Below are 23,414 nucleotides of genomic sequence, written 5' to 3'. Positions count from 1 at the left end.
ATACTACCAACTGACACTATCCACGCCACTCAGCCCTTAGCTTCTCGTCAGAACTCCCTTGCAGTCAGCCTTTGGCCATTATCAGTGCTCATCTCTATACGCCTCCCACTCGACCATACCTACGAGGCACATCCCACTACTCCCCCACTGGTCTCTTAGCGGTGTGAACGGCTTCATCGACAATGACTACCATGGTTGCCTCTCATCCTGGTGACTTTTGGCATCAGCGCAACCAGCACACTTATCACATGCCCAACATGAGTCTTCCCGGCCTGATGTCTCCTTTCGAACCACAACGCAGTGTGAACAATCCACCGCCACCACCAAGGACGTATCATCAGACATCGTCCACAGTTGAGATGGGCCTGCCACTCTTCTCAACGAACGGTCTGACTTCGTCGATGCCGTACCAGTCTGGCGCTTTCGCGTTCGACCCCATTCCAGTAAACCCGTACAATATGCAGCAGGCATATCCTACGGGATACATAGCAGACGTGCCCCAGAACATCTCATATGCTCGATCGAGTCTTGTCCAGCAGATGCCTGCTCGTCAAGAGGCACACCCAACGTTCTGCACAGACTCCAAATCTGTCACTGCGTCACCTCTACATTCGAGTCCATCATTCCACGAATTTTCATATAGCGCAGACCTCGAACGCTCACGCTCCGAGCCAGCAGATGGCACCGGCATCAACTTTGCAACCGATGTCGACACTCTGATGAAAGCGATTCAGGCCAAACAACCGGAGTCGGTGCCAGTACCACAGGTCAACAAGGTAAGACACTCACCTGAGCTTCTCATTGACCTGCTAACACATATGAAGGACGAAGGCGAGAAGCCGATTCAGAAGCCGAGAAAGAGATACCAGTGCAATATGCCTGGGTGCGACAAGAGCTTCTACCAAAAGACACATCTAGAAATCCACGTTCGTGCACACACCGGTGCTAAACCATTTGTAAGTCGCTCTCTATCTACCAATCTTACATCAACTGAACTTGTCCAGGTTTGCAAGGCGCTGTCGTGCGGCCAACGCTTCTCACAACTTGGCAATCTCAAGGTACGTGCGCAGAAATCGTTTTGAGTATAGCTTCTGACTTGTGTAGACGCATGAGAGACGGCACACTGGCGAGCGGCCCTACAGCTGCGACATATGTGGCAAGACCTTTGCACAGCGAGGCAATGTGCGCGCTCACAAGATTGTCCACCAGCAAATTAAGCCTTTCACCTGCAAGCTTGACGACTGTGGAAAACAGTTCACTCAACTGGGCAACCTGAAGGTGAGATAGCATCTCAATTGCTTGTAAGATCTGTGCTGACAGCTATGAAGTCGCACCAGAACAAGTTCCACGCCGCAGCTCTCAGATATCTCACACAGAAGTTCGCAAATATCAGCCCAGGCGACTGGGTGTCGCAAGAAGACAAAGAGCTATGGGAGTACTTCGCATCACTGTACAAGAACTCCAACAAGGGCATCAAAGGCCGTGGCAAGGATAGGAGGATATCTGCCGTGTCCGGCTCTAGTGCCATGCACTCCACGTATGCACCCCTTCAGATGGGTTCCATGAGCAGGAACTTCTCCGGCTATCACCACCATGGCAGTGATCGGAGTAGCCGCGGCTCATCGCTGTCGTCAGATGCCACCTGCGGCACCCATCCTCGGTCAGATAGCAGCTACGACTACAGTGCACCCGCGCAGACTGGCTATCCACCTCAAGGAAGCGGTTACGATGACATGGTCTTTCCGGAGCGGAAGATGTACTGACATCTCACGCATAAAACTGGCGAGACCACACGACTACGGCATAAAAACACTGTCTCACGGCTGTAGCATTGAAGTGGGCAAGGTATGGAGAGTTTGAGGTCACTGTTGATGACATCGGGCAGCCTGGATGTTAATGATACCCACCTAGCGCAGCGAGGGTATATTTTTCTTGATTTCAATGTTTTCCTTGTATAGGCGCACAATTTCTCGACAACATCATCAACGTTGATCATGTGCGTCTGATTCTGTAACTACGCTGCTCGACGATACCCCATGTATGCTTACTCCCACTGTAAAGGGGAAGACACGATACCAAAGATAATTGCATTTGTCAAAGGACAACACATTCACCGTATCGCATCTCAACACCCCTCTTCCTCCTATCATCATAGAGTACCGGACTTTCTCGAACACTCGAGCATTTTGATGACCAGCCCTCGACCCAATCACCAACCCAACATCGAACTTTGATGCGTCACACGAAACGTACACAGGATAGCCTTGCTAACGGAGCGCGACCACACTCACCGCTTCTACCCGGTGCCCGCGGCTTGTACCGAATGAGTTCGGAACGCGCACGCCTCTTCCATTCTTACCCACTCATCCACCATCACCAGCCACTCGCTCGGCACAACTCCGTTTTCAATTAAGATGTTATATATGTGTGACGAGATCTCGGGATTGTGAGGCATTGCACAATCAGCTGTCCGATTGCGCGTATCTACATCTTTGTACGATTCAATCACTAACACACAACGTGGAGGACACATGAAGGCCATGACGGTCTGCTGACCCCGCCTTCGTGGGATCGATTTCGCCTTGGGCCATGTGGACTCGCAGGGCTGGACAGCGGAACCACTCCCGTTTGCCGTACCATATCTTGCACAATCCACTCAGTCGGTATGCGAACTCTACCATTACGTTTCACATCAAGACATCATAGTGTGGTCGCAGGCCTCCAGATGCTCACGTCATCTCGTAAATGACACTGCCTATCTCCGTGGTAGGGCGAAACCATGCGCCGTCCCAGCACACTGTCCATCCCGCGTTGCCGGCATGACCCTGCGGTCAGAGCTCCCCGAACATGCGGGTCGCCAAATCGGGGTGTTCGAGCAAGATCAGGCAGCCAATGAAGTATTGAAACACGCAAACCCGACAGTCTGGGTCGCATTCGCCTCCAGGGCACTCCCAGTTGGCAGGGCTGTGAATTCGGCGATGATGTCAAAGTGTTGCGCGAAAGCTGAAATGTGTGTTGGAGGAGCCAGCCCCCGAAGCTGGAAATGAAGGATCAAAGGAAGGATGGCGAACAGCCTCACCTCTATGGGCCCAAAGATTGAGGACGAAAACGTGAGGCATCGGCGGAGACTAATTGCAGATCTGTCGTTCGCGCCTGCAAATGGCCAGAACCATCATCGACAATGACGTCTAGACGTTGACAGGAAGCGAGTTTCGAGGCGTCAAGTGAGGCTTCGAGACTATCCATCCAAGTCGCATTGCGGCGAACGGCGCTTTCAAGATGAGTGGCCATGTCAAAGTCATGTCATGTGCGTGGAGTGGCCGTGGGGAGCGCGCAGGGATGAAGGAATGAGCTTATCAGCACAGGCCAAATTTCTGTCTTGGTCCAGCGGGACCGCGGCTGTCATGTTGTAGCGTCTTTGACACAGAACGCAGGAACTCCAAACCCTTAGACATTCCTTTTTGTCTCCGCATATTGCAACGTTTACACTACGAGCACGTGTGCAACGAGCTTTGCCTCGTTCACTCGTCATGTTGTCTTCATCAGTCCTCGTCACTGGGGTCTTCGCACGCTACGACCCCGCTCCCTGTCAGCGCAAAGGTTATCGCCCATACAGCACTGGGCTCTGCAGCGCACACATGGTCAATACGAGCCGCCAATAGAATGCAGAAGCTGGCATGTCAAGTTCCAGCTCAGCTTTCCCGGGCCACTCGGTCGGTTATCCATCTTCCGAGTCCAAGTTACCACTGCGTTGGGCCGTCGTGATTTGAATTGACCAGGGTGTGCGAAAGGGGACGCAGGCGAGTCAGTCAATAATGGGCAGCTGCTCGCGTTCGCATACAAGATTGAAAACAGCATCGAGCATCCTTGAACGTAGTGGGGTACATGTGTGCTGCGCAGCTCGATGATTTGGGAATGCGATGTATGATGTCTGATAGGTAGAGACAGATATCCTCGAAGGATTAGAGTGGGGGTTTCGTCTTACTCCCGCTGCCAGTCAAACAGAGCTCGAGATCTGGGACCCGCGATACGCTTGCCGCGGAGTGCAAAGGATTCAACAGGACGGCGAGGTAGGTGAAGGATGTGAGGTATGCAGAACGAGAACGCCGATGTTCCTCGGAGAAGCGATGAGTCTATGCGCCGAGACCGGTGAGTGAAAAGGTAGCTGTCATCGACGCTTCAGTAAAACCTTCCCCTTTGGGTAGGTACACTTTCTTACCTCGATTGTGCCCCAACATTGACGATTCCCAGAAAACGATCGCATGTCTCATCTGTCGAAAGGTCGCACGCTCACATCTTGTGTCTCGTTCCCTATGCCCAGTTCTTTCCTCGATCTCAGCGACCGTTGCATACACGCATGCAGGCACCCGCCTCCACTGCTCACACATGATCACAGCCACATGGGCGCACGTGCGCAGCAAAACGCCTCGCAGTGACACAATGGCAGCTTCATCTCGCCAGCTCCACCGAGATATGGAGAAGAAGCAAAATGCATCGTGTGTGCAGCCACAGTTCCACTTCACCGGTAGCTAGGTACTATCTCACTCTACCGTGGCTCACCTCTTCGAGGAACGCCTCTAGATAATCATGCATCTCTGCCACCTCTCTCCTAAATTAAAAATTTGCACAATGTAGTACAGTCTCGTACAAAGCCATTGTCTCACCCACGACCACCGCGCCGGGCCCGCCACCACACCATTCGTCACGTCGTGCAGTCGTGCTTCCACAGTCACCACTGACTCGGGCTCGCGATATCTGAGTACATGCTGACCTGCAGCATCTGAACGAGATGAGCGTGGCGGGCATGGTGACTTCCACGCATCCTGCACGCATTCCCCGAATGTCGAGGGCCCCGTTGCACAGCGCTTGACCCCGGCCCTCGGGTCTCTCTTTCCAATCTGCGGCTTCTTGCGTCGCCGAACACCGCAGTGAGTGTCTGTGCCCAGCTGCTTCGAGTTTGTTGTGCATTTCACGATGCTACTGCAGAATAGAGGAAGCCATAGGATACGATCCATATGCGCCTCCATCTCCGTTGTTCCAGCAGTGGCTGCAGGTGGGATCCCGATCATATGCGCTAGGGTGAACTGATACGATCGCCTAACCGCTACGTGAAGATCTGCTTTGAAAGACTCTTGCTGCTTCACGCTTCGGTTAGACAAATGGCTCAATCGTTGCGGTGAAAGCAAGAGAAAGTCTCAAACTAGGGAATGGATGGGACCAGGGCACCCTGTATTGATAAAATTGACAACATGTCAAAGCAGCACTAATGGAACAGTGTGATGTCTGCTGCGGTACTTGACAAGACCTAGGAGAAGTTCGGGAACACCAGTGTTCATTAAATGTTGGTAAGCTCACGATGAATCGTGCTGATGGCGTAAAATATCAAATATGTTTCTGTATGTATTATGCCACTACTATCAAAATTTGACCGCGGATTATCAGCAGAGCAAGTCTTGCCCTTCCCAGTTGACTTTTCAATCCCCTTCCTGCAGGTTGTACTCCTCCAGGATGTTGATCTGCAAGCCTGTTCCCTCAATAATGGTGCTAATGCGATCACCCATAAAATGGAAAAACGTCTCGTCGGCACTCAAGCGGCAGTCGCCCATTACATGGCACTTCTCGATCATCTGACGAGAAGACAATGCTGAGTGTGAACTTGTAGCCGGAAGGCCATCGTGACGGTTTGCTGAGCTTGTGGTGGTTGTCTGCTTCTTGACCGCTCGCTCCTGCCTTCTGAGCCACGCGGGAGCTGAGACCAGTAGCGACAAACCGGCGCAGCCCAAAGACACAGACACAGATGTCTGGCAGTACATGCCACGAATGTTTCCGAAACTGTACATAGTTTGAATTATCCACCGTTACAGTTGCCGGCCAATAAAGTGTTAGCTGTCCTTCTCTTGACGCGTCAAGGTGGAGGTGCACGCTCATAAAAGTGTGCTGTTGCGCATTAAGACATGCGATCAAGGCAGACGAAGCCCCGCATCAAGGGTGGAGGGATGTGATCACATTTAATACACGCTCAAAATGTCCTCCAAAGCCTACAAGCCTGCATCAGGCCGGCGATAACGAGATGCTGGAGGAATATTTCGATCGTAGAACTTGCTATGTAATCGCAAGAACATCTGCCAAGATCGTGATGGGTACCTCTCTTCAGTAAATCTACTCTTCACACCCTTCTCATCCCATCCTTCATCACCATTCTGGGTCATTCGCGCTGGCTGCATCAATTCACAGCGCATGACGAGAGCTATAAAGATCCTCATCCACCTCTCGCCACTGATGTCTGCGACTGTTCTCTATCCTGGCTATCAACCCAGAATTAGGACATCTTGCCCTCTTTACCCTCTTTTTATGGCCAAATACCCTATTTTTCTAAATATTTACCAAGCCTCCCGTGCTTAGCGGAGCCATGTTCAATGCGACAAGCTCTGTTGATGATGCATGTCAGACGTGTCAAGAGAATGTGACGAAGGTGGAGAACGCGCTTACCTACATAGTCAGGCTGCCCGCTTCCGAATTCGGGTCGTCGGTGCGAATGATAAAACCCCTCCTTCCCAGCAATTGCTCCTGGCACAGACTCGGGCCTCCTCCATGATGCAGTATGGCACAGCATTTCGCTTTCTAGACCTTCCAAAAGAACTCCGGCTGATGGTCTACGACCGCATCCCTTGCGTAATCGACCACTTGGCCCTATCAAGGCGCGACTGGTCGTTCTTTGTTAAAAAGCAGCTTCTCCACAGAGATTTGAATACTGTACATGGAGATGCAGACTCCAAACAATCCGTTACTCTTGTTGTGCAAACGCCTCCTTCCTCCATCCTCACCACGTGTCGCACTATCTACAACGAAGCCTTGCACATCATATCAAGAAGAAGGCAGCACCCAGTTTTAACTCAGCTCAAGATTCTGTGCGGCGCGGACTTCCTCGATGTATTCTCGCAACAGGGTGGTCTTCTGGACATCATTCTCAATTGGACGACGCCTCTAAACAGCTGTGCAGAAGGGCCCCAGGAGCTCAAGACCAACGAGAAGATTGAAGACTGGCTGCTGGATTCTGAGCTGGTTACCGTCGAAGACACAAAGCACTTCCAGTATTTCACGCTCACCCATGTCATCAACCAAGTCCAGCAGAACCTCTCCTCCCGGCACGCACTCCCCATCGAGATCTCACTCGTCCCTCACAACTTGCACATGCTCGAACAGTTCATGGAGATCTTCTACTGGCGAACGATGAAGAAACAGGGTAGAGTGACGATCAAAGTCGGAATGGCTGGTCCGCAGTACTATGACAACCCAGTCGATTCACACATATGGGAGGAGACGCTTAGCTACGTGTTGAAGGACCTCGATGATGCTATGGATATGCGAAGTTTGGTTTACGGGACAACTAGTGGGATGAAATTACTAAGGTCACTGAAGCTGGTAGGGTCGTTGAAGACCCGGTGGGATGCGGAGTGGAGTAGACAGCGGTAGCCATGTGTGTAGGAGACCAAACATCAGTCATCTCGGGGCCGTTCATCATGTATGAATAGGTTGTTGGGCTTCAAAATGCAACGCAACATATACAAGCTCTCGCGCCCCGCCTTAGGGCAATTTAGTCAATGCACAGTAGGCTGCAATGCCGTCAGAAGTCTCCGGCTTCCTTCACGATACTAGACTCGTAGATCGAGACCTTCTATGTATATGTCTCAGCTTCTATTCCTCGGCTGATTCCTCTCAGCACGAAGGAACGCTTCTCCAAAGCTGCCCACCCCCCACTCATCCCTCAATTTCAGCGGCGACGGATCTTTGACGACTGTCATCTCGTTCTCGAAGTCATTGAAAACATCCTCCGGGTCGCGAGTGATGGGAAAATTTATGGCGTTGGACCAGTTGAAGACAGCAGTGAACTCTGAGCTCGTATCCTGCCACTACGGGTCTTTGATGTCTGTGGTGTACTGACGGGCGTGTGAGAAGAGCGAGTCCACTGGGGCGCTGGGGTCTACCCATATGCCAACCTCGATCTTATTGTCCGTATAGAGATTGGCCAGGCGCGACCACATCTGGACCAGGACGTGATCGATCTTGCCCTCTTCGCTGTCCTTGGACTCGAAAATGCCTCGGTAGTGGTCCTCAATGGCTAAGGATCCATCACTGGCTTGCGTATACCGAAGACGGGTAAGCGCCGCAGAGACCTCACCCAAATTTTGGTAGTGGACGAGGATTCGAATCAGTCCGGAAGGTTTTGTCAACTTGAAGGGTTCCGTCCCAGCCTCCCGTTTGACGACTGCTTTCTGCACCTATAATATCGCTTGTTCGGGCAAGCTAATCACCAGTATCACGGTTGATTTTCTGGCTTCGTTAGATCTGATGGTGGTAAAGATCTTTTTGACTGCACTTTGCTGCCCTCGTCGCTCCTCCGGTCTCGGAGTTGACAGGCGGTAGCCATGGAGTGAGGTCAATCCAGAGGAAGAAGCCAGCGTTTCCACCTTCGAAGAATTTAACACCCATGACCTTCAGACGTCTGGTGATGAAGGCATACGCCTGCGCCAGCCTCCTCTTGCTTACTCCAACGATGCTCCTGACCCAATCTCGATCTTCCAGCATCTGCGTCGCAACTGCCACGCTCAGCCCACTCACTCCGCAGAATCTCTGCACCGCCGTAACTGCCTTCTTCAGCTGCTCATTGCGAGAGACGAGACAACCGATTTTAAGACCCGCAAGTCCAAAGTCTTTCGACAGGCCGTAGATGACATGCACAAGATCCGGATTGATTACGTCAGTAGGGCTGATCGAGAGCGCAGACGTGAAACACGTGGCGTCCGGAGCGTCTGGATTTTCAAAGACACTCAGCGCATAAATCTCGTCAGAGATCAAATGCAGCCCACGCCTCTGACAGAACCGCATAAGCTCGATCAGCGTCTCCCTTGTATAGCACCTGCCTAATTCTTGTCAGCATCATCAGTCCCTCCCATACCAGCATACTCACCAAGCGGATTATGCGGATTAACCACCAGCACTGCCCTTATGCTTATGTTTTGTCTCTCACACTCCTCCAACTTCCTCTCAAAAGCGTTCACGACCCCTGTTTCAAAGCAATCCTCGTGGTCTGTATCAACAGGCACCAGTCGTACGCCTGATTTGTTACCAAAATCGATTTCAAAACGCCCGTAATAAGGTCGACTAGTCAACACACCCTCACCTTCAGCACAAAGACTGAATGCAAGCACATCATGCAAGCCTGTTGCCGCAGCGGTGATCTTCACATCTTCGCCTCTCACCAATTCATGAGGAGCGAAGTACTCATGTATGTGTGCTGCAAAAGCAGAGGGCAGGCGTGAACCACCGCCTGTACCGAAGGCGTAGCGGAGAGCGGCCTGCGGAATAGGAACCTCGGCGACGAAGTCGTGTAGCTCTCTCTGAAACAGACAATTTTCTGCCGTGGCGAAAGAGATCAAACCGCGCGGGTTGGTAATGGGGTCGTAGGTGTGTGGTTTGGCAAAACGCCAGGGGATAGAGAGTTGGGCGGCGTTGGCGTGGCCGCGGGGAGAGAGCGCCATGGGACGATACTGTTGGGGAACTGTTAGAAAATCGCGTTGTTTAAACCTCTGTTCCCAACGGTTGGTGGCGTAGTTATATCAACTCGAGGTCAGTCCGAATCCGTGGTGTTGTTCGGAGTTGGTGATCGGAGTAAAGTGCTTGCTTATTAACGTGCTCATTTAGGCCATCAAGGTACGAACAACCAATGATCTGCATGACACCAAGATATTAGTGCATGCATGTCGTTGCATGCACGGAAGAATCCGAGTCGGTGACAAGCTGCGCGGTGAGGAATAATTTGGATGATTCCGATGTTTGTGGTGACCTTCTAGGATCGAGGAAGCTAAGATCGCAATAAACCAATGCGCACCATTGTCAACGCAGCCTCAAATGTATGAACAAGAAGAGAACATGGTCAGTAGTCTAAAGCAACGACTGAAAAAAAACGACGAGAGCCATAGCGAACATAACAACGTAATCCGTGGCGAGCCAAAGGCGCCTGAAAGATGCAGCAAGTAGCAATGAACAGCAAAACGCCTTGCGACTACAGCGCATGTACAAAATTAGGTAGATGAGCAAGACATTCCCAGACAAACCAACAGCTTTTGGTGGTATCATAAGTTCGTGGAGACGTCATAGCGCAAAAAGCAAAAGTGATGGTATCTCAGGAAAGAGGGTTTGGGCCAGACCTGCTGATGTCTGACAACTAGTAAAAGCGGCTAGCTCACGCCAGTGGGCAGTTGCGGTGTGGTCGAGTGTGAGAAACGTGGCTTCAGGTCTTGCTGCATGTGGGATGGGAACTTCGTCTCGAGGCCGTCGTCAAGGAGACCGATGCCGCTATCATCGTGGTGCTCCTGCTGGGACGCGTGGATGTCATAGTCGAAACTGAAGCTCATGGGATCATATTGTTGTTGAGCAGTTCGTCGAGCATTGACTGATGATCTTGTGTTAGTCAATTACCAAGCCGGTCAAGATACGACATCGGGACGCATACCTTCGTTCGCATTAGAGTTTTCCTGCATCGCCGTTGAAGTAGTGGACAGAAAAGACTGATCTGGCCCAAACTCGGCATCCAGGCTGCTGTATCTGCTTTCGTTGTTGCTCCCGCTTCCACCATTGGTCATGCCTGCATGCACAGACTCCTCGAGAACTGGCGAGTAAGAAGGAGAACTCCAGTTCGGCGGGCTGTGATCCAGAAATCCGCCCAAAGACGCGAGCCATTGAGCCATTTCATCGACGAAGACCTTGGTCAGCCACCAAGCCTGGAAGCTGATACCATTCTCAACTGTGATCTCTCGTACTGCAGCAGATCCAATCGCATTGATACAATGAAGGACAGTGCGAGCGTGCGTATTCGGGAAGCGGAAAGGCAATCGTGTGAGGAAGGCGGCGATGCGGTCGATGACGGATTCTGTAGGATCGGCGGGAGGGTCGGGGTACGTGGCGTGGTAGATGCTACCAGTCGGCAACTGGATGTCCTGTGGCAATGGGCCAAGCATGGGTCGGATCTCGGACATCAAAATGCGGTACACTTCTTCATGGCTACAAGACCCAGGTAGCTCATTGGCGATGACGCGCTTGATGTTCACGTGCGAGAGCCAGTCTGCGAACATCTGTGTGCGGTGGTTTTCAGCCGTGAGCATGACAGCAGCCGCGTGCGCGGCCGAGTTTACTCGTAGCATCTGGCGCAAGAGGTGTGCAAAGTTTGTAGCTGGCTCCAGCTTGGCCTCTAGGACGTGTACAGGTAAGGGTTGAAAAACTTTGCTGATGTGTGCATGGAGGGTCTTCGCGACGTTATCGAGGAATCTGAGGACGATGGGCGGTGCGACCTGCAGTGTGAGCTGGGAAACGTTCCGGATCATCTTTTGGTACATCATCCAATCGCACTCCTTGATCCATGGCGCGAGCTCTGGCGAGGCGAACAGTTTCTGCACTGGCACTGTCAACGTGCCGTGAAAGGTACCAAAGAGTCGGAAGAATTGCTTCTCCTTGCAGTACCGGACCGAGTCTACTAGAGACGTAACGTGGGAGCGGTACATGGCCGTTAAATTGTCCGCTGAGTCCGGATCAGTGCGTGCGGGCAGGTAAGGTGTGATGTCTGGAAGTTCAATTTCGAGAACATCTGAGGCTACAAGTACTTCCGCAGTTGGGAATTTCAGCTCATATTCGTAACAGGTCTTGGTGCGAGTGTTGGCTGGGCGGTACTGGTTCGAGTAGATATCGGCGAAGAGAAGCCCCTTGGATCCAGCTGGTGCATATTGTGTGGATGTCGACTCAATACCAGTATCAGGTGGAGGGAATTGCGCACTGTCAGCGGGCAGACGTGGTATAGAGTTGAAGTCGAGCTTCGGACCAGATGACTGCTGCCTCTTCATACTGTGGTGTGTTGTAGGACCAATGCTTGGTCGTCGAGTATCCTCTCCATCGTCACTGTCGTTGATGAGGGCGAGGTCGACGTAGTGGTATTTGGACTCTCCGCGAACACCTAGTCGTCGCGTTTGTATACCTGGAAAGATGACGCGTACGAGCTTGCCAAACGAGGCAGGGTTGAGAGGGATGACGCGGTCAGTACCACAACGCTCTGCGTACTTAGAGTAGACCCTATTGCGCGGTACGGACGTCTTTGCAGTACGGCAAACAGACTTGAGCCTATGAGATGTTAGTGAGTCGTTGTGAGACAGGTGTAGCACACTGACCAGAGCATAGCAAACAGCTGCTTGGATTTCTCCGCCTTCGACGTCCTGTCAGTTTGGATGACCTCTGCAGCCACGTCCTTCAGTTTGCGACCCTCGTTCTGCTGCAACATCTGGCGTAGTTCCTTGTCGTTCGTCGCGCTTCCTGACGTCGAGCCCTTCTTCTTTTTGTCCTCCACTTCGACAAGCGGTGTCATGTACTGCGATTGTGGCGGCGGCTGTGACATGGACTGGTGGTACACATGGGCGTCCATAGGCTGCGGTGGCATGCCGTTCGTATGGATGGGGTTCTGGTTGGCATCGACGGGATACCCGAGATATTGCTGCAGACTTTCCATCGACGTGTTCATCAGATTGTCCTGCGCGCTCGCATGCTGCGCGGCCTGTAGTAGGGCGGGTTGAAGTGGTTCGCCAGTGAACGATGTAGTGTATTGTGATTGCGAAAAGTGCGCCGGCCGTGGCGGTTGAGACTGGGAAAATTGAGGCTGGATGTCGTGCTGATCAAAAGAATGCACACTCGTCGTCGACGCGCGCGACAGCGGACGATTGCTTCTTGTTGATATTGAAGTGTTCGACCGCGATCGGCGAATGTCGGTGGCCATTATTGGAAATGGGCCGGGCGGCAGATGATGTTCTGTTTACACCAAAACAATGCGGTAGCAACGCGACCTTCGAAGCTACAAGAACGGCTCAAAGGTGCCTGGATATGTGTAGAAAGCTTTAAGAAGCTCTGCAAAAGCGATGCGATGCTGGTATTATTTGCGGGGAGGCTATCTCGAGTCCAGGGCGATAGCTCGATGTGTTGATGCAAACGTCGACGCGGGTGATGGCGGCAGCACGTACTGTAGTCCGGAGTGCGATGGGACTTGAGGTAAAAATATTAAGAGAAGGATATCCGGGACCAAGACGGCGTCGTTGGGGGAGGGCGAACCTCAGTATCGAGCTTTGTTATGGGGGAAGGCTGGTTGTTTACGGTTTTGCACCAAAGGTTTAGCAACCAGAAGTCACGTGCGTTCCAGCTTTCATGCACGATGATTACAACTCCAAATTGTCGACATAACGCTACAAGACTCATAATCTGAACATTGGTGTTCTATTCTGGCGGTACAAGCTTTTCACACCTGTAATCTCACTGTTTGCTGCAGGCACACGTTGCGAAAGCCGATCGTTCCTGCTGTTTGGCTTGTGAAAGATGACGCAAGTGGTTAGATGACATAACGCACGCCCACTGTGCCTTCCGTCCCCCCATAATTATCCTTCTCCACCCTCTTCCTTCAAAGGCCACATCGCCAGCACTCTATTCCAGTCACACGAGCACAAAACTCACTCCATCAACACGTTCCTAAATCTCCCACCAACCCCCATAACAATATCCATCATGTCTGTCCAGGATAGAGCCCAGGCGCACCTGTCGCAGCTCGACAAAGAGGTAAGATTATGATTCAAGGAGGAGCCTCTCGGGCGCGGAACCATGTTTGACACTATCGCGGCATCATTGCTTGTTGCGCATCCAAATCTGGGCAAAATTGGCTGACTTGATGGTGTGTCCCAGCTTTCCAAGTACCCCGCCCTCAACAACTTCGAGAAGCAGACCTCTGTTCCCAAGGTCTACGCCATTCTCGGTCTTGCCGGCCTCTACTTCTTCTTGATCTTCTTCAACATTGCTGGCGAGTTCCTCGTCAACATTGCTGGATTCATCATCCCCGGCTACTACTCGCTGAACGCCCTGTTCAGCGCCAGCAAGGTCGATGACACCCAGGTACGTTAGCAAATCTGCGGGTGTCCGCGCATGCTTGTTTTGGACATACTAACACACTTCCAGTGGTTGACCTATTGGGTCGTTTACGCGTTCCTGACGGTCTTCGAGAGCGCCGTCAACGCCGTCTACTGGTTCCCCTTCTACTACACGTTCAAGTTCGTCCTTATTCTGTGGATGGCTCTTCCCCAGACTTCGTAAGCCACGCGCATCAACATGAACAGACAACAACTGACAATCGACAGTGGTGCCCAGATCATTTTCCGCTCCTTCCTCCAGCCCGTCTTCTCGCGCTACTTCTCTGAGTCCGGCTCTACTGCCGCCGACCTCCGCGCTAAGGTTGACTCGGCTGGCAAGTCCCACGCCTCCTAAGCATCTCTTGTCCATGACGTGTTTCTGATGGCCGCATGACCAGGCAAAGAAGAGGTGGTGGACAAAACAGCCGGAGCGATAAATTGCAGCACAACAGATCAAGAACTTCTGATGATGCGGCAGATTGATCCTATACGGTGTGCGGCTATTGCGGCTTGGAGGAATCTTGCACACGAAATTATACGACCTATGAATTCTATTAGCGAGCGTAGCGGTTCTGGCGAGTACAAGAAGATATCCCTGCGCGTCACGATAAGGCTCCCTTCGACGACTTAATCGAATGTCTACGTTCATCCTTGGTTTTGGAATGTAGTTGTAAAGCAAGTTGTTGCATTTCCGGTTCGACATGATGCTTAGCTTGGACAAGTCGAATTTCAACAATGCATTCCTATCGCAACCTTTAATAATGAACAGAGTCCCTGTGACTGAACATACGAAGTAACGTATCATCGTCTTGTCTAGATTACCTCGTCTTTACTCTTACTCATAACTGGCAGATAAAAGTGCCTGGGAGGTCGTTGTGAACGAACCCGGGTGTTCACATCTTAGGTGCAGATAGACAACTTGTCTTTGCCTTCCCACCCTGACGACTGTCAAACCCACTGCATTCGATGGCATTTGTCGCCTTCATACAATCATAAAGTCGACTTTCACGATTGGCTCACAGCCAAATCTCCCAAATTCTCGATATCCCTGAGGAGCTATGTCTAGATGACTACGGTTGGCTTACTCGCTTGTGGCCGTTGTAACGTCACCGTCAATCTCAACAAAGCGCGATGCGGGCAATCCTGCGTACCTACACCCAAATCCCACCGATTTATATCATATGCCAACTTTTTCTCGACAAATACGCTGCAGGGACTGTATCACAGCTCGAATGTCCTACTCTCAGGCGCCATGTACCACTGCTGATCAGTTCTGCGCGGTCTGCTGACAAAACGGCGACAGAGGCCGGTCTCAGCAAGTCCCAGAATAGGGTTTAGAACTACACTGGTATTGTAGGTGAATTCGTTGGCTCTCTGTTCGGGGATAGTTCATATAGAGTCCAAGTTTCCATCGAGAGAGGGTACGTTACGGGCAGCGGCGGAGGGAAGTGTACGCTATCGTAGCCAAGATCGGTTCAAACACGAGGCATACCTGCGCCTCATAGCAGAACAATATGACCCCGACATTTAAAGCTACGGAATGTGCTTAAGGAGAAAGTTCAGTATTGTGTGGCGTCTCAGAAGAAAGATACTGGTAGGTCCACAAGGAGTTCTTTCATGCTGAGAGACCAATCAAATAAGGTTGCTTCTCAACATGGTCTCATTGGAAGTAAAAGACTGTACGACGACATGCAAGAACAGACTCGAGACTGTACAGGCGTAACAAGTCGAGGTGGAAGCAGCTCCGACGCTTGGATAATATGGCGCGCTTGCAGCGCAAAAATCGCGCCGGTTTCACTTTTTATCCTCGCCCAACTCCCACAAACCCTTCAAGTTCTACTGCGTGCGACGGCCAACACTTCGAGGCCAACCTATCTACCAACCATGACTTGCTCTCCTTGACCGGAAATGTTAGTAACGGCTTCCCAATATGGGCGACCCCGCTGCACGCATCGTGGCGCAACCATTCTCCTTTCTCGACCTTCCAAAGGAACTACGCTTCATGGTATATGGGCATTTACCTACCCGCTCGCACGTCGTCACCGTCGCCGATGGCCCCTTCGAGATATCCCTGATCAGTCAGGACGCTCTCCCGCCGTTCGATCAGGCATGCAAGCTCCTGCAAGTGGGAGCGGCGCCCATTTTTCCGATGTTTTCGTTAGATCACACAGCCGCCCCGAGCTGTCTTCGACATCTGCGGTACTGAAGTCTTGATACTTCACCACAGCCCGACCGACGCCCTAATGCATATTCTGCGGAAAGCGCGGGAGTACATATCGAAAGGCTACAATATCACAAAGTGTCACAAGGAAGTACAGACTTTCGTGAAGCACTCCTTCAGAAACAACGACACACTCTTTGAGTGCAAGTGGATCGAGCACAACATTGACTCTCGCAAACTGGGTTCTGAGCTTTCTTGACCATTTCATCCAGAACGGAGACTCGGGTGACTTGACCGTCGAGGTCGTTTTCTCTGATACGACTGTTACGGATGAAGATCTTGTGGATTACTTTGAAGAAGCGGATCCCGATCTGATCAGCAATATCTGGATCCATATTTACGAAAAGGCTCCCAACCTGGACATCAAAATTCGAAAGATCGAGGAGCCTGTAGGTGGTAAAGATCAATCTCAAGTTCTGTACAAGGGTGTTCTTGACGAGGAGGCGTGGGACCTGAACTGGGCTTGATGGTGGCGAGGAAGTTCGTACATTGCTCGCTACTTCCCGCATTGATGCGAAACGAGAACAATCTCACTGTGTAGTTGTACACTTACACTGTTTCCCAACCATGAGACAGCCTGGGATGTATGTAATGGAGACCACTTTCCTTCTCTCATTCAGAATATCCATAAGATTGCAAAGATATCCGCCATGAATAAGGTCACTGCAGAGCTGCATGAACCTCGTCAAGAAGTGCGGAACAGACATTCTGTTTTCTCGATCTACCACCAGAACTTCAAATCATCGTCTACGAATATCTGATCACCAAGTCCGCACACAGCATCAAGTTCAGATGGCGTGGCTATCACCCTGCTAGTACGAGATCTGCGGTAGTGAAACGGACCATTGCTCGCTGCGACCACCGTGAAAAGGAATTTCGGCTTGCAGAAGAACTCCGATAGTGATGGTGAAGCAGTGGAAGGAAGCTTGTAGTCAGACATGGCGTGCTGGGCAGCGTGATAAAGAGGTGTCTAGATGTGACTAAATAATTCCTTAAAGGATAGGAGCACCTGCCTTATTCCCAAGTATGATGTTGGTAGCTTCACTTCCCAAAGCTGCATGCATTTTCTCGACGCGTCGTCCATCTCCAGAACGATCACGCAACCACCACAGCCATCGCCACTCGCGATGCCACCGAGTGTCTCCAAGGTTATCGCTGAGCTTCCTCCGCAATCCCTCCTCATGAGCCGTCTCGCGCGTCAAGGTGGCCAGCAGCTCTTCCGCTTCCTACATCTGCCGAAAGTACTGAGTGGTCCGTACCCCCGCTCAGTTTTATCGCTGTTTCATCAGTGCAGAAACTAAAGACGAGCACGCGGAGGTTCTTCAAACGTTCTTTCGCAAAGCTTGTTCCAACACTCGTACAGATGCTGTACCGCGTCTAGAGATAGCGCTCCAAGGAGCGTCTCTCACGGTTAAGGAAGTGCACTACTTCGTCCATGACGTAGCGATTCAGCTGCGAGGCTACGAGAAAGACATCTCAGTCAAGGTGCTTAGAGCACCCTGCGCAAACATGAATTGTACTGTAGCGACGCTTACTACAGCTGCTGAAGGAGTTGATAATGGTGGGGTCATTGATGAGAAAACATGGAGGGATGTTTGGCTCTAGATTTGGTTGGACTACCTCCAGACCAAGTCGCGGAACGTTCTTAACCGCCAAGAGAAGTCGACTTCACAACGTTGAAGATTGGTGCATGGAGGCTCATCGATTCATGAAGAGGGAACGTGATCAGGCGAGAGTGGTGACGTCAGAAGCGTTGCGGGGCGCGTCTCAACGCGCAGGAACGACCGCAACCATCAGCTTTACTAGTTTGTGTAGCTGCTGCTGTACGACCGCCAATTTTGCTAGTTCCAATCCGCTTTGACTTGTGCCGTCCATTGTCTTTGCAAGTCATTGATCTGTTCACACTCACAATGGCCGACCAGCCCAACACCAAGACGGAGAAGAACGCCTATGTTACCCTCCTAACACGCCCCTCTTACCTCGCCGGCGCGATACTCCTCGCATACACGCTGCAGAAGCACTCACCAGAGACACCACTGATCATCACTTACACCCCCGACACCGTAGGCGAAGCCTCGATCGCCGCCTTCAAAGCCGAAGCCAAACACTCCAACATAATCGTTCGACCCGTTGAACACCTGCGACTTCCAGAAGATGGCACCAAGCACGGCATGGTGGCAGAGCGCTTCATCGACACCTGGACAAAGTTGCGCGTCTTCGATCTTTATGATCTTGGTTTCGAGCGCCTGTGCTGGCTGGACGCAGACATGATGATCTTCTCGAACCCATCCCGTCTGATATTCAACGCCGAGAACGACGCATACTTAGAGGGCGGGGACGGCATGCGGATAATGGCCACACACGTGTGCGTCTGCAACCTAGACCACGACAGCTGGGCGCCGAAGGAGTGGGTGCCGGAGAACTGTGCATTCACACACCTCACCAACTCCTCGCAAGTCCCTGACGTAACGAACGACCCCGAGACGTTCGGCCAATTCAACTCTGGAACCTTTGTCTACCACCCCTCGAAAGCACTGAGCGACTTCGTCCTCGCCAAATTCAACGAACTAGGCAACACCCGCCTGCGCGCCATGAAGTTCCCGGACCAGGACTTCCTCAACGAAGCATTCAACAGCCGTTGGAAGAGTCTGAGCTGGAGGACCAACGCGCTGAAGACGTGGCGGTACTGGCACCCGAACATCTGGGTCGATGACGAAGTCGGCGTTCTGCACTACATCGTGGACAAGCCGTGGGCTGCGCGGGTCAAGCCTGACGGCACGGCAGGATACCTAGGCAAGGACAGCGAGACGCACAAGTGGTGGTGGGGGGAGTACGAGAACTGGCAGAAAGAAAGGGTGAATCAGAACGAGGCTGGACTGCTTGCAACCGTCAGCAAGTACGCGGCTGCCGAGAATGGAGAAGACAATGAGGAGATGAAGGCCGTAGGAGGCGGCGCGCAGGACTTTGCGAAGAAGTGGAAGGATGGGAAGGAGGCTGATGAGCAGAACGGCGGGGGCGCGTTTCCACAGTTGCAGAGGAAGGTTGAGAGGGGGCACGGTCCTGTTGTGCGTGGGAGAGGAAGGGGAAGGGGCGAAGGATGGAGTATCATGGAGGCTTGATTGCATAGCAGGGCGTCTTGGAGTTGCGGTGGAGGAAAATACCCCTGAGTTGTGGAAGGGCCATGGACTTCATCACTGTTGAATTGATTGAATTCCAATTATCCAATCAAGTCAATGATCAAGCTTACCAAGTTAAGTTGCTTGTTGACAATTTTGCTCATCAGGCATCATCAGGGTGCTCGTCCCATCCTTCCGGAGATGTTGACATCAGAAGCGCATGGTGTAACCCAAGACCAATGAGTCCAAAATGTCGTTGGGCTGGTCCTGCATCATCGAGACAGGTTTTCATCCTGTGATTCATGTGAAGGAGGTCGGAGCAGTACCGGTAGGGAGCCGATCTCCCGTTCCGGCAAGAACCTCGGCATTGCCCTCCACGTCACGACACAGCTGTACAACTCTCCACCAGCAACTCCTGCATCTCGCCTGTCCTCTTTCCTCAAACAATCGATTCGCGCAGCAAATATACATGGCCTTTGCATACGACTGCTAGACCGTCTCGTCCACCAATCGCGCCCTGCACACCGAGACGTCCGACCTGCCCACGCGACCCAGCTTCAACGCGAAGCTCCGGGCATCGCACCCCCACAGCACACGATGATACAATCAACGCGCAACTGGCTGCGGCGCAACCGCGCCAACTTCGCCATCGGTGCCGGCGTCGTCGGCACGGCATACCTCGCTGGGCAGTATGCGCTGGGCAAGTTCAGCGAAGCACGGCAGCGCATGAGCGAGGAGCGCATCGCGAAAGAGAACCTGCGCCGGCGCTTCGAGCAGAACCAGGAAGACTGTACCTTCACAGTGCTCGCGATCCTGCCGACGGCCACAGAGAAGGTGCTCGATGCGATACCCGTCGAGCAGGTGCTGGAGGAGCTGCAGCGGCAGAAGGCCGAGCGTCTGGCGAGGAGCGTGGGACCGAGTGAGATTGCGAGCAGTGCACCGCCGAGTGTGGCTGATGCGACGGAAGACGGCACCCGGAGCAGCGTGCACGATTCGGAGAGCTACGTGCACGCCAGCCAAGTCGCGCTGGACGAGGCGAGCGCCGTGTCTGGCGAGGCTGGCACCGAGGCGGCCGCGGGCGAGAGGGCGACGGCCAAGGCGAGTCGGAAGAGCAAGGCACAGCTGTGGAATGAAATGAAGATAGGCTGTGCGCTGCCCCATCGCTATCACGACTTGACTGCTGACGTGCCCAGCCATCACCCGCGCCTTCACGCTCCTCTACACAATCTCCCTCCTCACGCTGCTCACCCGCATCCAGCTCAACCTGCTCGGCCGCCGCAACTACCTCGCCTCCGTCGTCTCACTGGCCGCGCCTCCGCCCGCCGACTCGGCCTCCCGCATCAACCTCGAGAACAACGACGACGACAACTTCGAGCAGGCCTACGGCAACGACTTCGAGACGAACCGGCGCTACCTGAGCCTGAGCTGGTGGCTTCTGCACCGAGGCTGCATCGACTTGATCGAGAAAGTACGGGTCGCCGTGAAAGACGTCTTCGGCCTGCTCAACCCACGTGAGGAGATTACAATCGAGAGGCTCAGCGAACTGACGCTCGAAGTACGGAAGCGCGTCGAGGGCTCCACCGAGGAAGAGCGACGGTAGCCGACCCCCTTCCTGACACCCCGCATGGTGCAGACCACTCACTAACGCTGATGGACAGGACATGCAAATGGCTGGCCTACCTACTCCCGCCGCCCGACCAGGAAGACTTCGTCCTCGCCGAGTCCGGCATGACGTCCTCGTCGCAGTCCACCTCGCCCACCACCACCACCTCGCTGCGCCGCCTCATCGACGAAACAAGCGACATTATAGACTCGCCCGCCTTCACGTCTGTCCTGACCCGCCTGCTGGACGCGTCCTTCTCGCATCTCATCGACGTCAAGATCAGCCAGCTGTCCTACAAGATCCCGCCCATCAGCGCCGACAGCGCCCGCGTCACCGAGATTGTGGGCGACGGCGTCAAAGCCAAGGTCGCCAATTCTCTGGCCGTGTTCTGCAGGCAGGCGCACAACATTGGTGCTGGGGCGAACAACGAGTATCTGGAGAAGATCGAGCAGGTTGGCGAGCTGGAGGCCTTTGCTGCCGTGGTGTACAGTAGTAATTTCGAGTTTGAGAGTCCGGCGCTGACGACTGAAAGTGCAACGGGTGCTGTTGCGACAGATGCTGGGAAGAGTGAGTTGCTGGACCTGAAGGAGGAGGTCAAGGAGAAGATTGAGAAGGCCGAAGAGAGCTTTGAGAGCGCGTGGGACAAGGCGGTTGCCAGCTAAGGGCTCGTGGAGCGGAGCGAGCGGTGCAGCGCTGGCTACAGTCACGGAGATTGGGCTACGTTGCATCCGTACATGTTGTATGAATGATACCCGATGACCAACAATCCGCCTCCCTAGTTCTGTGTTATTCGTCCCTCGTGTACGCGCTAGCGTCATATCAGTCTGCCCGCACCTCAGCGCGTCCTCCTCCGCCTATCTTCCACTACTCCATCTTCTACGAAAATTCCAGGCTATCCGCGCTCGCAACCACCACACCGCGAACTCGCCTGAGTGACGCGTACCTGCAAGCCACTCAAGCGCGAAAGCCTCCACGTGGAATCGATCGCTTGTCGAACTGTATCACACACTCGTCACCGTGGTCGATGTCGATGCGAGCTCGTTCGTGCATGTGGGCGCCGGTACTGGTGCTGGTGTCGGTGTGTCCGAAGAGGGCGACTCTGCGGCTTCGACTGTAACTGCGTCCATATTCCGCCTGAAAAGTTGCCGTCAGCTCTGCACTGCCACGAGGCTTTGTAATCGAACATGCAAGCGCAGACTTGGCCAAAGCATATAACCGGTGATTTGCTCCGGGACACAGCAAGCTCCTAGGTCGGACGCCTAGTAGCCGTGGACATGACGCGATCTTTGTACGAATGTGTTGAAATTGAAGTCGCTTAAACGAAACGTTCCAGCGGCTCAGAGACTGCCTGATGGACCTGTCTGGCAAAAGTAGGCCGAATCAAAGTATAGCTTGGACTGAGAAGAGAACATAATACTCCTTACCTGGTCATGCACGGCCTGGTTTTGGATCCTTGGGGCTCCGCTGCGGCAGCAGGGCAAAAGAGGCGAAAGCTCTTACAGGAAGGAATCCCGTGCACGATGTTCAGGTGTCCAGTAAGCCTATGTTGGCTGGAGTTCAGGAAAGAATGGCTTGTAGTTGCGAGCTTTCGCTGAACACAACGAGCAGGGTCGTGTACGTATCCTTTGCAAGTTGCCTTCGCCTGACAGGATAGATCCATGTGTTTCAAATTAGGTCAAAAGTCCGCGCATCTCAAATCCTGCCGGTGCCTTGTGGACTGTCCTGGTCCCACTGGTTGAATGACGGATATGCAGATGGAAAAAAATCTGGTCCTTGCACGTAGATAGTAGGAGAGTTCGGGAATGCAGATCCATCTTGGCCGTCAAAATCGGATTGAAAAGAACCCATGTGATCCGCCTGGACTACACCCGGTCGGTCGTAATCATTCCAGTAGGGCGACAACTGGTGGTTCGGAAGAATGCCTTGATGTTGCTCAAACGAAGGTGACTGATCTACGTACCCCGAAGAATCGTACTGACTGTCTGTCCCGACTAGCCATTGAGTCTGGTTCGAGGCGGTTGGCGATCGCTCGGACGTGTTGCTTGTACAGCGGCTTGGATGCTGTGATGCCACGGCACATTGATGGAACGTGTCGGGTTCGTGGCGGTATGTGCCGTAGGTCTGCTCGACTCGGATGGCTTGACGAGGCATAGCATCGCTCATGTCGGTCTCGAGTGAGATACCTCTGTAACAGGAGTAAGCAATGTGATCTTGAAGTCTCGTCGGACTAACCTTTGAAAGCTCTCCGTCGGTTCTGTGGCATCGTCAAGTGAAGTTTTGCTATTCATGTGTCTGCACTGAAGAACATTAGACCAGGTGAAGCTGTCAACACTGTCCAGACATACCTTCGCCTTTGTGCGTTTGCATTTAGAACATGCTCCTCGTTGCCTAGTTCTCCTGTACTCGTGCTTTTCCTCAGACGTCATCTTTCTCTTTGTCTTCTGATGCATAGGCCGCCCATCGAATGCACTGAAGACGAGATTGGTGCT

The 23,414-nt window shown here is 52.8% G+C and overlaps 10 protein-coding genes across 10 annotated transcripts; 5 read left to right on the top strand and 5 right to left on the bottom strand.

The window, feature by feature from the left end:
- Positions 1–5: 5 nt before the first annotated feature.
- On the top strand, positions 6–2,113 carry M421DRAFT_415933 (zinc finger protein OZF). Its single transcript, XM_033590885.1, has 5 exons — positions 6–776; positions 825–956; positions 1,005–1,058; positions 1,105–1,278; positions 1,329–2,113. Exons 1-5 carry the CDS (start codon positions 183–185, stop codon positions 1,761–1,763), a joined length of 1,389 nt encoding a protein of 462 aa, XP_033453840.1. The 5' UTR covers positions 6–182; the 3' UTR covers positions 1,764–2,113.
- A 2,412-nt stretch (positions 2,114–4,525) lies between these two features.
- On the bottom strand, positions 4,526–4,921 carry M421DRAFT_200662 (uncharacterized protein). Its single transcript, XM_033588107.1, has one exon. It carries the CDS (start codon positions 4,831–4,833, stop codon positions 4,615–4,617), a length of 219 nt encoding a protein of 72 aa, XP_033453839.1. The 5' UTR covers positions 4,834–4,921; the 3' UTR covers positions 4,526–4,614.
- A 1,635-nt stretch (positions 4,922–6,556) lies between these two features.
- On the top strand, positions 6,557–7,756 carry M421DRAFT_415930 (uncharacterized protein). The gene has a single exon (XM_033590884.1). The coding sequence runs from the start codon at positions 6,592–6,594 to the stop codon at positions 7,471–7,473; it is 882 nt and encodes a 293-aa protein (XP_033453838.1). The 5' UTR covers positions 6,557–6,591; the 3' UTR covers positions 7,474–7,756.
- A 584-nt stretch (positions 7,757–8,340) lies between these two features.
- On the bottom strand, positions 8,341–9,539 carry M421DRAFT_88769 (PLP-dependent transferase; the record flags this gene model as incomplete). The annotated part of the gene is made up of 2 exons (XM_033597697.1): positions 8,341–8,921; positions 8,969–9,539. The coding sequence occupies 2 exons, from the start codon at positions 9,537–9,539 to the stop codon at positions 8,341–8,343; spliced, it is 1,152 nt and encodes a 383-aa protein (XP_033453837.1).
- A 735-nt stretch (positions 9,540–10,274) lies between these two features.
- Positions 10,275–12,915, bottom strand: M421DRAFT_200616 (cephalosporin C regulator 1). The gene is made up of 3 exons (XM_033588106.1): positions 12,216–12,915; positions 10,514–12,168; positions 10,275–10,461 (listed from the first exon to the last, which is right to left on the bottom strand). Exons 1-3 carry the CDS (start codon positions 12,812–12,814, stop codon positions 10,412–10,414), a joined length of 2,304 nt encoding a protein of 767 aa, XP_033453836.1. The 5' UTR covers positions 12,815–12,915; the 3' UTR covers positions 10,275–10,411.
- Positions 12,916–13,590: 675 nt separating this feature from the next.
- Positions 13,591–14,340, top strand: M421DRAFT_52423 (uncharacterized protein; the record flags this gene model as incomplete). The annotated part of the gene is made up of 4 exons (XM_033595020.1): positions 13,591–13,641; positions 13,765–13,971; positions 14,035–14,165; positions 14,214–14,340. 4 exons carry the CDS (start codon positions 13,591–13,593, stop codon positions 14,338–14,340), a joined length of 516 nt encoding a protein of 171 aa, XP_033453835.1.
- A 1,516-nt stretch (positions 14,341–15,856) lies between these two features.
- M421DRAFT_88766 (uncharacterized protein) lies at positions 15,857–17,146 on the bottom strand (the record flags this gene model as incomplete). The annotated part of the gene is made up of 5 exons (XM_033597696.1): positions 15,857–15,978; positions 16,011–16,104; positions 16,341–16,593; positions 16,760–16,783; positions 16,932–17,146. 5 exons carry the CDS (start codon positions 17,144–17,146, stop codon positions 15,857–15,859), a joined length of 708 nt encoding a protein of 235 aa, XP_033453834.1.
- A 785-nt stretch (positions 17,147–17,931) lies between these two features.
- M421DRAFT_415926 (glycosyltransferase family 8 protein) lies at positions 17,932–19,388 on the top strand. Its single transcript, XM_033590883.1, has one exon. The coding sequence runs from the start codon at positions 18,117–18,119 to the stop codon at positions 19,323–19,325; it is 1,209 nt and encodes a 402-aa protein (XP_033453833.1). The 5' UTR covers positions 17,932–18,116; the 3' UTR covers positions 19,326–19,388.
- Positions 19,389–19,523: 135 nt separating this feature from the next.
- On the top strand, positions 19,524–21,942 carry M421DRAFT_415924 (peroxisomal membrane protein). Its single transcript, XM_033590882.1, has 3 exons — positions 19,524–20,469; positions 20,516–20,918; positions 20,981–21,942. Exons 1-3 carry the CDS (start codon positions 19,920–19,922, stop codon positions 21,585–21,587), a joined length of 1,560 nt encoding a protein of 519 aa, XP_033453832.1. The 5' UTR covers positions 19,524–19,919; the 3' UTR covers positions 21,588–21,942.
- A 627-nt stretch (positions 21,943–22,569) lies between these two features.
- M421DRAFT_200459 (uncharacterized protein) lies at positions 22,570–23,206 on the bottom strand. Its single transcript, XM_033588105.1, has one exon. The coding sequence runs from the start codon at positions 23,086–23,088 to the stop codon at positions 22,618–22,620; it is 471 nt and encodes a 156-aa protein (XP_033453831.1). The 5' UTR covers positions 23,089–23,206; the 3' UTR covers positions 22,570–22,617.
- Between the last annotated feature and the right edge of the window lie 208 nt (positions 23,207–23,414).

Source organism: Didymella exigua, assembly GCF_010094145.1.
Source record: "Didymella exigua CBS 183.55 unplaced genomic scaffold M421scaffold_2, whole genome shotgun sequence".
NCBI lineage: Eukaryota > Fungi > Ascomycota > Dothideomycetes > Pleosporales > Didymellaceae > Didymella > Didymella exigua.
The sequence above is the reverse complement of the archived record's forward strand: the minus strand, read 5'-3'. Positions and strand labels throughout refer to the sequence as shown.

Excerpts from the sequence above, each read along its gene's own strand:
- M421DRAFT_415933 (XM_033590885.1), top strand. The coding sequence starts at position 183 with ATGACTACCATGGTTGCCTCTCATCCTGGTGACTTTTGGCATCAGCGC. Across the intron at positions 957-1,004 it reads ACACCGGTGCTAAACCATTT|GTTTGCAAGGCGCTGTCGTG; the intron begins GTAAGTCGCTCT and ends GAACTTGTCCAG. Across the intron at positions 1,059-1,104 it reads CACAACTTGGCAATCTCAAG|ACGCATGAGAGACGGCACAC; the intron begins GTACGTGCGCAG and ends TGACTTGTGTAG.
- M421DRAFT_200662 (XM_033588107.1), bottom strand. The coding sequence starts at position 4,833 with ATGCGTGCAGGATGCGTGGAAGTCACCATGCCCGCCACGCTCATCTCG.
- M421DRAFT_415930 (XM_033590884.1), top strand. The coding sequence starts at position 6,592 with ATGATGCAGTATGGCACAGCATTTCGCTTTCTAGACCTTCCAAAAGAA.
- M421DRAFT_200616 (XM_033588106.1), bottom strand. The coding sequence starts at position 12,814 with ATGGCCACCGACATTCGCCGATCGCGGTCGAACACTTCAATATCAACA. Across the intron at positions 12,169-12,215 it reads CAGCTGTTTGCTATGCTCTG|GCTCAAGTCTGTTTGCCGTA; the intron begins GTCAGTGTGCTA and ends AACATCTCATAG. Across the intron at positions 10,462-10,513 it reads AAACTCTAATGCGAACGAAG|ATCATCAGTCAATGCTCGAC; the intron begins GTATGCGTCCCG and ends GACTAACACAAG.
- M421DRAFT_415926 (XM_033590883.1), top strand. The coding sequence starts at position 18,117 with ATGGCCGACCAGCCCAACACCAAGACGGAGAAGAACGCCTATGTTACC.
- M421DRAFT_415924 (XM_033590882.1), top strand. The coding sequence starts at position 19,920 with ATGATACAATCAACGCGCAACTGGCTGCGGCGCAACCGCGCCAACTTC. Across the intron at positions 20,470-20,515 it reads GAATGAAATGAAGATAGGCT|CCATCACCCGCGCCTTCACG; the intron begins GTGCGCTGCCCC and ends TGACGTGCCCAG. Across the intron at positions 20,919-20,980 it reads TCCACCGAGGAAGAGCGACG|GACATGCAAATGGCTGGCCT; the intron begins GTAGCCGACCCC and ends GCTGATGGACAG.
- M421DRAFT_200459 (XM_033588105.1), bottom strand. The coding sequence starts at position 23,088 with ATGAGCGATGCTATGCCTCGTCAAGCCATCCGAGTCGAGCAGACCTAC.